General features: G+C 51.1%; 1 protein-coding gene across 1 annotated transcript in view; it reads left to right on the top strand.

The window, feature by feature from the left end:
• Positions 1-12,133, top strand: part of PKD1 (polycystin 1, transient receptor potential channel interacting) — a 56,770-nt gene extending 44,637 nt beyond the window's left edge. Inside the window, exons 34-45 of the mRNA XM_036739578.1 lie at positions 185-303; positions 397-599; positions 930-1,124; positions 2,214-2,353; positions 5,550-5,662; positions 5,935-6,079; positions 6,467-6,592; positions 7,010-7,184; positions 7,330-7,620; positions 7,766-7,900; positions 9,009-9,314; positions 9,457-12,133. Coding sequence (XP_036595473.1) covers positions 185-303; positions 397-599; positions 930-1,124; positions 2,214-2,353; positions 5,550-5,662; positions 5,935-6,079; positions 6,467-6,592; positions 7,010-7,184; positions 7,330-7,620; positions 7,766-7,900; positions 9,009-9,314; positions 9,457-9,981 — 2,473 coding nt within the window. The 3' untranslated portion in view covers positions 9,982-12,133. The remainder of the gene's footprint in view (positions 1-184; positions 304-396; positions 600-929; positions 1,125-2,213; positions 2,354-5,549; positions 5,663-5,934; positions 6,080-6,466; positions 6,593-7,009; positions 7,185-7,329; positions 7,621-7,765; positions 7,901-9,008; positions 9,315-9,456) is intronic.
• Positions 12,134-12,233: the final 100 nt, after the last annotated feature.

Raw genomic sequence — 12,233 nt, 5'->3', positions numbered from 1 at the left:
CCAGTCCAGGGACATTCTCTCTGAAAGCAACTGCTCTTGAAGCAATTTCTTTGAGAGAAAAGAGAGTCAGAAAACTCCTCTTCCATCAGGCTGATCTCATCACTCCTTCCTGTCCCCTCCACCACTAATAGTCGTTCATTCTCCCTGCTCTAAGATGAGCTCACAGCCTGTACCCTTTCCCCAGGTCTGGTTCTCTGGGGACAAAAACAGAGACACTGATGTTACAGAGGCTGAATGGGAAAGGACTGCCCCCCGGGGCGCCCCCACAGGAGCTGTTCCAGTCAGCAAGGTTCCCCAGAGAAGGTAGGACTCCCAGCATCCCCTGCCCCTGGTTATTTCTCTCTAGCGCCTTTCTCCACCGTGTGTTCTGACTGGGCTCCACCTTGTCCCCTGTAGGGCTGGCTGAGGGTCTGCAGAAGCGGCTTCTTCCTCCGTGGTGTGCCCCCCTTGCCCATGGGCTCAGCCTCCTGCTTGTACTGGTGGCCGTGGGCATCTCGGGCTGGATAGGCACCGACTTCACCTCCAGCGTTGGCGTCATGTGGCTCATCTCAGGCATCTTCAGCTTCCTGTCCTCATTCCTGGTCTGGGAACCTCTCAAGGTAGATCATGTCTCCTTCCCCCATTTACTCCCTTCTGCCTCTCTTTGTCTGGCTGCTTCTCTCTTCTCTCTTCTCCTTCCCACCTCTGCCTTTCTCTTCACAACTGCCCCTTTCCTCTTCCTTTTGTCTGTCTCCACTCACAGCTACCCACAAGCCAACACATCCGATCACACATGGAGGGGCAGGTGCCCAACCACCTTTCTCTACCAGCAGCTACCCTGCTCTACCGTGCCCTTACTACTGGAGCCTGGGATGACAGGCCAGGACAATGTAAGGAAAGGAAAGACCCCATGAGGAAGAGCCTGACCCCTTTGTCACTTGCGTCCCCAGGTCCTGCTGGAAGCCCTCTACTTCTCTCTAGTGGCAAAGCGACTCCACCCAGAGGAGGATGACACTCTAGTGGAGTGTCCAGCTGTGGAACCTGTGTGTGAGCGGATCCCCCGAGTACGGCCCCCCCAGGGCTTTGCCCTCTTCCAGGCCAAGGAGGAGGCTCGTAAAGTCAAGCTATTGCACAGGATGCTCAAGGTGACCTTGGACTTCCTTGTCCTTGCATCTGTCACTGCCAGTAGGTTGGGCCTCAGAGTAAGCAGGGGGAAGCCAGTGGCTTCTGCTCCTTATTGAGGTAGTCATGGTACCCTGGCGCTTCTGCCTTCCAGACCTCTCCACCTGCATGTCCCACCTCAAACTCAACATGTCAGACAAATACCATCATCTTTCCTGCTAGTCTGCTCCTCCTCCAGACTTTCCCATTTCTATTAATGGCACCAACATCTTCCCCGTCACCCAGGCTCGAATGAAACACGAGTGTCATCTTCCATTCCTCCCTCTTCCTTACCACCCACATCCAATTGGTTGCCAAGTCTCCTTGCTTCTCTTCCTTTGAAATATTTATCACATCCTTCCCTTCCTTTCCATTCCCATGGCCCCATCCCCCACCCTGGATTAGAGCCCATATGACATCATTCCTGGGCTAGTGCAGTAGTCTCTTAACCAGTTTCCTGGATCAAAATCTTTCCCCCTCCAAATCACTGTGAACATGTTGCCAATTAATCTTCCTAAATTACTTTTCAAAAGCCTTCAATAGTTCCCCAGCGCATACAGACAAAAATGCAGATTTCTTAGCCTGGCATTCAAGGCCCTGTCCATCAGCTATCTTTTCCAATTTTATCTCACATCCCTTCCCTACACACTGTAGCCATACTGAATAACTCAGTGCTTTACACACACACACACACACACACACACACACACACACACAAAATATAAAGCAAAATAAATAGATATATCTACAAAGTAGTTAAGAAATAAACTATTGGGGTAGGGTGGAAACAAGAGACCAATTCTATACCTCATACAACTAGCAAACATGGTCTCTTCTGGAGCCATTTGGAATAGGATAATGGGGTTTGGAAGGTGGCATTAGGTAGCAAGTAGAATTGGCCAGAGGCTAGGCATGAATATTCCCAGCTACCAGGTCCCCAGGGTAGGGGTGAGGAGTGAAGTCTGAATTTCTGCTGTGATCCTCAAGGGGAGGAAGTCCCTAATGTCCTCTGTAGCATTTGGGGCTCTCTCAGTCCTTCAGTGACTGCTCACAGCCCCTCCCCACATCTTCAGAATTTTCTGGTGTACATGCTCTTCTTGCTGGTGACTCTCCTCACTAACTACGGAGATCCCTCAAGCCACACCCATGCCTACCGTCTGCAGAGCTCCATCAAGCAAGAACTGGATAGCAAGGCCTTCCTGGGGATCACCAGGTAACCGCCCTGGAACAATATCCAAGCTCATTTTGTCTAGCCCCCAGCCTTCAGGCAGGACCCCATGAAAACAACCTGAAGCAGAAGGGCAAAGCCGTCCCTGGTGGAGGGGCAGAGGGGCAAAGCCGTCCTGGGTGAAGGGGCAAAGCTGTCCCAGGCAGAGGGCAAAGTCCATAATTAGGAATATTTTCACTTGGGATAAGAACGGTTAAAGTCCATAATTAGGAATATTTTCACTTGGGATAAGAATGGTTAAAGCCGGTGTCAGGGAGGTAGAGTGGGGACCAAAAGGGGAAGACAGTGGTAGCAGTACAGACAGTTGTTCAGCTGAGGGCGCAGTTGTGATGAGAGATAGCACCCTGGCCACAGGATGCCGTGTAGAACAGTGGTTGAGAGCCTGGATTTTGATATGCCACTCTCCCCCGGGGCCTCGTGCTCCCTATACATCCACTGAAGAGGAGCTCTTTTCTTGAATGCCATTAGAAGAGAGCCTCTGCCTTCTCCCTGGGCACCTGTTTTCTCACTGTGAGGTCCTCTGGATTTATGTCAAGTTCTAACTTGTCTGTCTTTAACTACAGCTTCTTTTCATTTCTATCTTCTATCATAGTAGGAAATAGTAATTAATCACTAAGCATCTATTAAGTGCCTACTATATGCCAGCTTCCTTCTAATATGATGCAGGCATACCCCACCTGAGATTGGCCCGATCAATGTCCTTTCCCCGCATGTAGCATCGTTACTATAATCTGGAAGGCAGGGAACAATTGAGGCAGGAAGGAAGCAGCCTATGACAGTGCAGTGCTCCTGGAGGAGGCTGAGGCTAGCAGACCACTTGGGCGTGGGAGCTCCGAGTTGCAGTAGAGCTAAAGGTGTCCACACTAAGTCCCTCATTGATATAAGGAGCCCTAGGAAGCAGGAGGGGCATAGGGCTCCTCACTTGGCTGCCTATGGAGGGCTGAACCAGCTCAGGGTGGAGACAGAGCAGGTCCAAGCTCTTGTGGTAATCAGCAGCAGGGTTGAGTTCATAAGTGGCCACTGTACTTCCAGCCTGGGTGAGATAAAGAATCTAGTCTCCCCTGGGGTACAGGATGGAAGGAAAGACAGGCAAGCAGAAGTTAATGCTAATAACTCAGAGGAAGGCACCAGCCTTCTCTCCCACTCTGAGGCTACCAGTAGCCAGTCTATAAAGGGAAGGTTAGCCCAGCTCCATGAGACCTTTGTGGAGGAGCAAGGTCATTTGGGGAGTCTGGTTACCTGCACAGCTTTCCCAAAGTGTCTTTATTTGTTTCCTTCTGGAGAATCTTTTGCAGTGAACCATAGTGTGGTTTGCTGAAAAGGGATGATGCTATATTACAAGGTCAAAGCCATATCCTTGGAGATCTTGGCCTTCTGGACCCTTCCCCATTCTTTGAGGGTCCCGGGACCTCCCAGTCAGAAGTTATGTACTTTCACAAACATTATTAATACATCAATTAAGCCTTCCTCCGAAGTCTGGGATTTGAGCTATGGCCTGTGACATCCCCCAGGGGTGGGGGCCCTGCAGCCTGGAGGCCCCTTCATAAGAGGATTGGTTCTGTGAAGTTTGGATTCAATCAGAGGGCTGCACTTGAGGACCTAGAGGGCCACATGAGGCCTTGAGGCCACAGGTTCCCCACTCCTGTGAGTCTAGCCAGAAAGGAAGTGATTTGAGTCTTGGTTTTTCAGTACCGCCAAGAGAGCATTCAGCACTTTGTACAAATGCTCTACCTCAGTTGTTTTTGGAACTCAAGAACAGAAAAAAAAAATGTTGAGGCTTTTAAAAATTTTTAGTCTAGCTTTTTCTTCTGCAAATCCAAAGTCACTGTGTCACAGTGGTTGGCCTTCTTTTGGCCCTGGGAGAAATCAGCACAATGTAGTGAAATAGAGTTCTTGATTTAGAGCTGGGAAGACCTGTGTTCGAATCCTGCCTTAGATACTAACTGTGAGTCTGGGCAAGATCTCTCTGAGCTTGTTTCTTCACCTGTAAAATGAGGATAACAGCACTCACCTCAGAAGGTTGCTGTGATGTATATAAAGCTCTTAGTGAACCTTAAAGTTCTGGCTACTGTTATTCCTGAAGAAGGGAAATTTGCTTCCTGGACAGCCAGTCTCGAACCCGTTACCGGTCTCCTTTCACAAACCGCTTTAGGATTCAGTACGCTTTCCCCTATCTGGCTCTCCTGAGATTAGTGTCCCTTTCCAGCTGTGGGCAATGGATTTTTATTTTTATTTTTGAGGGAAGAAAAGAGAATAATGTTTGAAAATGAGGTTCTCATTTCTGCTTAGTTGTTTCAGTCACGTCCAACTCTTTGTGACCCAATTTGGGGTTTTCTTGGCAAAGATCCTGGAGTGGTGGGCCATTTCCCTCTCTAGCTCATTTTACAGATGAGGAAACTGAGGCAAACAGGGTGAAGTGACTTGTCCAGGATCACACAGCTAGGAAATGTCTAGGGCTGGATCTGAACTCAGGTCTTCCTGACACTGGGCCTGGGGCTCTGGTTTCTAGCCAGATCTTAAACTAAAGGTTTCAGGATTTTGGTGAGGATCGAAGGGGAGGGACCTTCAAGTCTTCCTTGGATTCCTTAGTTCCCCGTGTAGTTTCCCCATTACCTTTGGGGAGGTCACTACTCATGAGGAAGTTGCCTGCTCTCCCAAACCTCAGGGTTGCTCTTTGATGACCTGAGCTGTGAGGCTTTCACATCTCAGGTTTGTGAGTATACCCCAGCTGCTCTGCCCTACCCCAGCCCAGCTCAATCCCTATAAGATCCCCCAAATATAGTGTCAGATCTCTGTAAAGACCAATAAAGTCCAGTTTTTTTTTAAGTCCCAGGCAGCTTTTATAGTCCAAATTGTAACTTACCAGGAACATAGCTCCCACTTGTAAGTATTGCTTGTAGAAATTAATGACCCCTACATGTTTCACCAAAAGCTCTGATACAGAACCAGTCGCTAGGATGAGGTGGGGCTGTGTCTGGACTGGTCATTGCTGCCATCAGATGATGTTAGGTCATGACTGGAGGGGTAATCAGAAAGCAGGCCTAGCTATGACCTATGTAACCTAGGAAAGGATTTAGTGTCTTGGGGTTAGAGCTGGACTTTCAGGTGGGAATGAGTGGATGTCACCATCTCTGACGCTGGTGGAAGACAGTAATTCATTTTTCTGGGTTGCGGGGAGTAGGTCAGATGAATTTTGGGTGTGGATGTCACGGGTGCTGCTCCCCTACGTCCATGGGAACCAATCTGCCCTGGAGCTGGGGCCCCCACGCCTTCGGCAGGTTCGACTACAGGAAAGTGAGTTGAAGACAGTGATCCCTTCCCTCCCCCCTGCCCATCCTCTTCTCTTGGACCTCTAACTCCCATTTGGAGCCCTATTTCAACATCACCTTCTCTCTCTTCCCCACCAAAACATTCTCACCCATTCACATTATCCCTCCTGAAATGGATAGAATGGGGACTCCTTGAGAGGAGAGGGGTTTGGGGTTTGGGGTTTTTTTGTCTCTGTAGCACACAGTGAGCACTTAATAAATGCTAGTTGAATGACTGATTGACTGGCTGCATTTCAGCACTCTGCCCAGATGCTCTGGGGACTGTAAGAAGAACATGCACAGCATCCAGCAGCTTCAGCACCAAGGATTATGAGGTTGGCTGGGAAAGCAGCTCCCCAAATGGGACAAGGGCATGGCCCTACTCAGCGCCTGACTTGGCAGGGTGAGAACCCGGGTATGGAAGGTGGACTGTATGGATTCCCCGCCCCCCCCCCCACCGTGTTCCCAGTTGCCCACGTGTGAACAAGGCTAGCTGTGAAACTGCACAATAAGACAGCTGCCTCCCCGATCCCTGGTTGTTTTCTTGTAGTCCAGAAGAGGTCAGATTTATGGAGGGAGGGAGGGACAGCTGCATAGAGTGACCTTTGAATTCATGTCCTCCCTCACTCCTCAGTTGGGAAATGTCACCTCAAGACTGTAGATCTCTAGGGGACATGGCATTTAGGACAAGACCTTGTGCCTGTTCCATCTCCCTGGCTTCAAAAGGTGGCTGTGGCTGTATCACAGGCCTACAGGGTTGACTCATTGATTCCCACCCTACATCTCCTAGGGTCTGGTACTGGGGCTACTTCTCTGTCTACGACAGTGGCGGCTACATTCAGGAACTGGGAGTCAGCCTGGAGGAGAGTCGAGAGTTGCTGGGCTTCCTGCAGCGGCATAATTGGATCGACAACATGTGAGCCTGGGGTGGGAGGAAGCAGAAAGGGCCAAGGGTACAGCATTGGGGCAGAATGTGAACAGCAAATGTTTAACACTTTTTTCTACTTTTCTAAGTTCTCATTTCTTCTCTCCTACCCCACACTGTCCCTGGAAGAGACGGGAGTTTTTCTCCTTGTATTACTGAGTTTGAGCCGGAAGACCTGAATAGGAATCCAACCTCAGACACTTCCTAGCTGTGTGATCCTGGACAGATCACTTAACCTATCTGCCTCAGTTTTATCTGTAATGAGATATTTGTAAAGGGCCTTGCAGACCTTAGCAATGCTAATGATGATAAACTGAGGCCCAGAGAGGAGGGCAGGGACCAGCCTTCCTCCATTATTTGTGTTGGGAGGCTGGTCCACGAGCTGAACTCCTGCCTCTCTGTCCCCAGGAGCCGGGCGGTATTTGTGGAGCTCACGCAGTACAGCCCGGCTGTAGGGCTCCATGCTGCAGTCACGCTGCGCCTCGAGTTCCCAGTGTCCGGACGAGCTTTGACAGCCATCAGCGTCCGCCCCTTTCCCCTGCAGCGGCTCAGTGCAGGCATCACCCTGCAGTTGCTGATGATGGTCAGTCCTGTGCCGTGCCCCTCTCCTGGTGGTTCCCTTCCCTCTCCCATTGGACCAATCGGTCCTGATCCTTACCCCCTCAATCCTGCTGAGTTCTGCCGGCTCACCTGGGCTTCCCCTCCAGCAAGCTGATTGTCTCCCCCAGGTTTTTCTGATGCTCTTTGTCGTGTACTTCGTCGTGGCTGAGGCCCTGGCCATGCAGAAGGAGGGCCAGGCATACCTGGTTCGTGCTCGGGCTTGGGGCCAGTGGCTGCTGATCCTCTTGACCACAGCCACTGTGCTCATCCACCTGAGTCAGCTGAGCCTGGCTGACCAGCAGTGGGGCCGTTACTTGAAACGCCGTCCCCACCACTTCACCAGCTTCTACCAAGTGGCCCAGCTTAGCTCAGCCTTTGCCAGCCTGGCTGCATCCCTGCTTTTCCTGCTGATGATCAAGGTGGGTCTCTTTCGTCAGGCCAGTATACCCTCAAAGTTCACCCCGTCTTTTTCCCTCCTGGACTCACAACCACCCATTGTAGGCTCTGCCTCATCCCCCCAGAGGCTTCTCTCAGACTTGGTGACAGCTTGATCTTTGTCCTCAGGCTGCCCAGCAACTTCGTTTCATCCGCCAGTGGTCAGTGTTTGGGAAAACCCTCTACCGCTCAGTGAGAGAGTTGGTGGCAGCTGGCTTGGCCCTCCTAGTGTTGGCTATAGCCTATACCCAACTAGGCTTCATGGTAAGTCATCTTTCCCAGAAAGGAATCCCTAGGTAGGAGAGCCATCTACCCGTCACAAGGGAGGAATGAAAGAACCGATGAGGCTTGAGGATGATGGGGGCTTCCTCAGTGTCAATCTTGTGCCCAGGTCCCCAGAAGCTAGAGGGTGAAGGGGCAGGATGAGAAAGTGGGAGTTTGTGCTATAGCACACAAAGTCAGTAACTAGGCTCACAATTCCCAGAACAAGAAACCTAGGGCAGAGCTCCCTGAGCCCCAAAAGCAGAAGTCCACTTTAAAGTCAGGAAAAAGCTAACCAACAATGAAAAACACAAAAAAACCCGAGGACCGTTGATTCTTTTTATGGAGACAGGGAAGATCAAAATACCAATTCAGAAGAGGATAGCATTGACACTGTACCCACATCTGGTACCTCAAAAGGGAATGTGAACTGGTCTCAAGCCCAAAAAGCATTCCTGGAAGAGCTAAAGGAGGATTTTAAAAACCAAATTAGGGAGGTAAAAGAAAAAATGGAAAAAAAAAATCACTGATGAGAACAAATCTTTAAAAAGTAAAATTGGCGAAATGGCTAAGGAGATTCAGAATCTAATTAGAGAAAGTGGGAGTTTGTGGGAATCACCTTAACTCCCTAGAGATGCAGTGGGCCTGGAGTCAGGAAGACCCGAGTTCAAGTCCAATCTCAGATACTTCTAGCTGTGTGACCCTGGCCATGTCACTTAACCTGTTTGCCCCTTTCCTCAACTATAAAATGAAGATAAGAATAGCACCCACCTCACAGGGTTGATGTGGGGATCAAATGAGGATAACTGTAAAGCACTGAGCACAGTGCCTGGCATGCGTGTGCTATGTAAGTGTTGGCTATTATTGTCGTGTGATAAGATTTCCTCATCATTTACTTTTTAAAAAATGTTTCATTTCTTTTTTCAATTATTTTTCTTTCCCATTCGCTCAAATGAAGGAAAAAACCCAACCTTGTAGAAAATAAGCATAGTTAAGCAAAACAAATTCCTACGTTGGCTGTGTGCAGAACCTTCTCATTCTGCATCTTCAGTCCCTTCCTTTCCTCATACACACTGCAGCCCAGGCTCACTGCCTCTGTCTCTCCTCACAGCTGTTTTCCTCCTGCTCCGACTCCCTTCGAAGCATGGGCTGGGATCTCTTCCTGCTGTGCCCAGCAGGTGGGGATCCCCATCTGTGTCCCTCAGAGCCCTGGCGTCTCTCCCCCTTACTATGCACCAGCCTCATGGTGCTGCAGCTGTGGGGAGCGCTGAGGCTGGGGGCCGTCGTGTTGCGGAGACGCTACCACGCCCTTAGGGGAGAGCTTTACCGTCCGGCATGGGAGCCCCAGGATTATGAGATGGTGGAGCTATTTCTGCGACGCCTGCGTCTCTGGATGGGTTTCAGCAAAGTCAAGGAGGTGAGTGCAGAGGAGGAGAGGAGCCCTTGGAGGGGATAGACAGCTAGTTGTCGATCCTGGCACAACTTCATTTAGTGTCGAAATAGGTCTAACTCCACTTGCTTGGACTGGGCTGACTGACTGACCTTTGCATTCTCCCTAGTTTCGACATAAGGTCCGGTTTGAGGGGATGGAACCGCTGCCCTCACGCTCATCCAGTGATTCCAAATCGTCTCAGGATGCATCCCCACCAAGCGCTGGCTCAGACACCTCCCGCCCGTCCACCTCGTCCAGTCAGCTGGATGGGATGAGCCTGCTGATGGGCCGAGCAGGGGCCCGGGGAGACCCCGAGCCAGAGCCCTCTCGCCTCCTCTCAGTCTTCGAGGCACTGCTAGCCCAGTTTGACCGCCTTAACCAGGCCACAGAGGATGTGTACCAGTTGGAACGGCGGTTGCAGGGGCTACGAGATCAGAGATCCAGTGGCCATTTGACCAGGCCACCCTGGGGCCCTGGACCTCCCACACCTTCACCTTCCCCAGGCCCCACCCTAGGGATCCAGACCACTCTGCCAGCCAGGATTGCACGGGCTAGCAGGGGTATTGGCATGGCAACCGCCCAGTCTTCTAGCTCACCTCTTGTGAGGGCATCGATTAGGGCAAAGAACAAGATCCACCCTAGCCTTACATAGAGGGGACCTGGCCAGGGTGGAGTAGGAGTCTTTGGTACTATTATGGCTCCAGCTTGAATCCCTAATAACAGACCACTTCCTAGGGTACCTCCTTTGGCCCCGCTCCAACCCACTGGTTCCTTCCCTTGGGATGTGGGCTGTAGTTTGTCCCTGGCTGCAGCCCCCTATACCTGAAGCAGGGATGCCTCTCAGTATTAAGCTCTTTTACCCAGGGGTTCTAGCTTCCCTATCCCCACCCCCAATAGTGATGTACTTGGGCCCAGGGGTTAAGGAAAAGGAAGACACGATGGCAACCAGATCCCTAGCATGGTCTCTCTACAGGAATCCTAAGCCCTGGGTGGAGGAGCTCCAAAACTCAGCACTTTAATGGAGGCTTTCTTAACAGGCAGGGACCCAAGTATTCCCAGCACTCCAGAACAGGGCTGGGGTGAAGAGCAGTATTGGATTTTTTTAGGTCTAAAATTGAAATAAGTGAGAACCAAAGGTGTGACCACCATGTGTAGGGGAGGGGGGCTCCCTGTGGTGATGGTAGTTGTAGGGGGAGACAGGTCCCTTAGGACGGAGGAAGAGATTCTCCTCCCCTGATCCCCATGTGTCTGAAGTAGAACATGGGGGTGGGGGGAGAGAGCAGATGGAGGTTGGGGCCTTTGAGGGCTAAGGATTCAGCCCCTCGTACCCTAATTTATTACCTGGGCCCTCAGGTACAGCGGGGCTGTGCCTGCCCCACCTCCCCCAGTGGCAGGCACCTCCTCACACTAAGGGCACCCCAGCCTGCCTCCCCCAACCCCTAAGTTATTGCCATCCCCTACACTTACATTCCAGCCACTGTCTCACCATGTATATGTATATTGTCAGTAATTTATACGGGGTTAAAATGTGTATATTTTTGTATGTCGCTATATTTTCATAGCACTGGGGTGGGGGAGAGCTGCAGCACATGTAGCTGAGCCTCTCCCCTCCCCCCATTATTTAAGGTGATGTTCCCGAGGGCACAGCCCTCACCGAGTTTGCTGTATATAAAGTGTTAGTGGTGTGTGTGGAGGCCCCAGAGCCAGGGGCCTAGGGAGCTGAGCTGCTCCTGGGTCCCCATGCCAGGGCCATGGGCTCCCAGCAGGCTTTTAAGGCTGGGGTGAGGAGTAGTTCAGAGGCCAGAGGGGCAGGACCCAGGTCAGTGAGCTGGGGGGTCAGGGTGTGGAGCAGGTAACGAGGGGTCGGGTTTGTTTCTCATGGGAGGCCTGGGGGCTAGGGCAGGGAACTGTTACATCTGCTTCTTGCACAATAACCTGGCCTGGGGGGCCAGGTCCAGCCTTGGGAGGGAGGGAAGAGGGTGTGGTGATCCTTTTTACAGGCTTACTTGTCCTACCCACCAGCCCAAAATGATTGGGAAAGGAAGGAATTAGAGTAAGAGGCCCCCAGATATAATCTTGCTTTAGCCACGAATTGGGGAGATGGGCAAGGATCACTAAGTGCCAAAAGGAAAATGTGATGGAGTTAGGTAGGCGTGTGTGTGTGTGTGTGTGTGTGTCTGTGTCTGTGTCTGTGTGTCTGTGTCTGTGTGTATGTGAGAGACAGGCAACAGCTGTTAGAGTTAACCAAACCCCTCTAAGAAAGACATGCCCAGGGTGCACTGTACAGGAAAAAGGGCCTTAGGCCCTTGGAATGAGGTCAACACCATGCGCCTGCTCCCTAAGGTGGGGGGGGGGGGGGGGTGGTGGTGCAGGGAGAAAGAGAAGGTATGAGCACTGGGTGAGGACCACAAAAGACCACTCTTGGAGTGGCAAAGACAGGACAACTGCCCTCCAGCCTTAGACAGGCTGTGGAGCTGCCTGGGAGTGCATAGGAAAAGGGGGAGGGGGGAGCATGAAAAGAGCTAAGAAAGGACCAGGAGGGAGATAAGGTAAGAAGCCAAATCCTCTCCTCAAGCTGACTGGCCGCCCAGGGCTAGCTAGGCAGGCCCCCAGAGATGGTTTCTTATTTATTATTGGTTGTGTCTTACCTACCAGGATGCATTGCCCAGCCATGCCTGGGCAGTCAATATACTGCTTTTCTAGTTGGGACCATGACCAAGGCCACAAACATTTCCCTTTTTTTTTTTTTTAATAAACCCACAATTACAAAAAAGACAAAGTCAAATAAATACTATGGACTGCTACATGCTTGCCTCTGTTTGTGATCACTGTCTGGGGCTCCAACTACTTCAACTACCTGGCACACAACACCCGAGAACAAGCTATCATGCAAGGGGAAAGCTA

The sequence above is a fragment of the Trichosurus vulpecula genome, chromosome 9, assembly GCF_011100635.1.
Source record: "Trichosurus vulpecula isolate mTriVul1 chromosome 9, mTriVul1.pri, whole genome shotgun sequence".
Classification (NCBI taxonomy): Eukaryota; Metazoa; Chordata; class Mammalia; order Diprotodontia; family Phalangeridae; genus Trichosurus; species Trichosurus vulpecula.
Note: the sequence above shows the minus strand (reverse complement) of the source record. Positions and strands in the feature narration are given on the sequence as shown.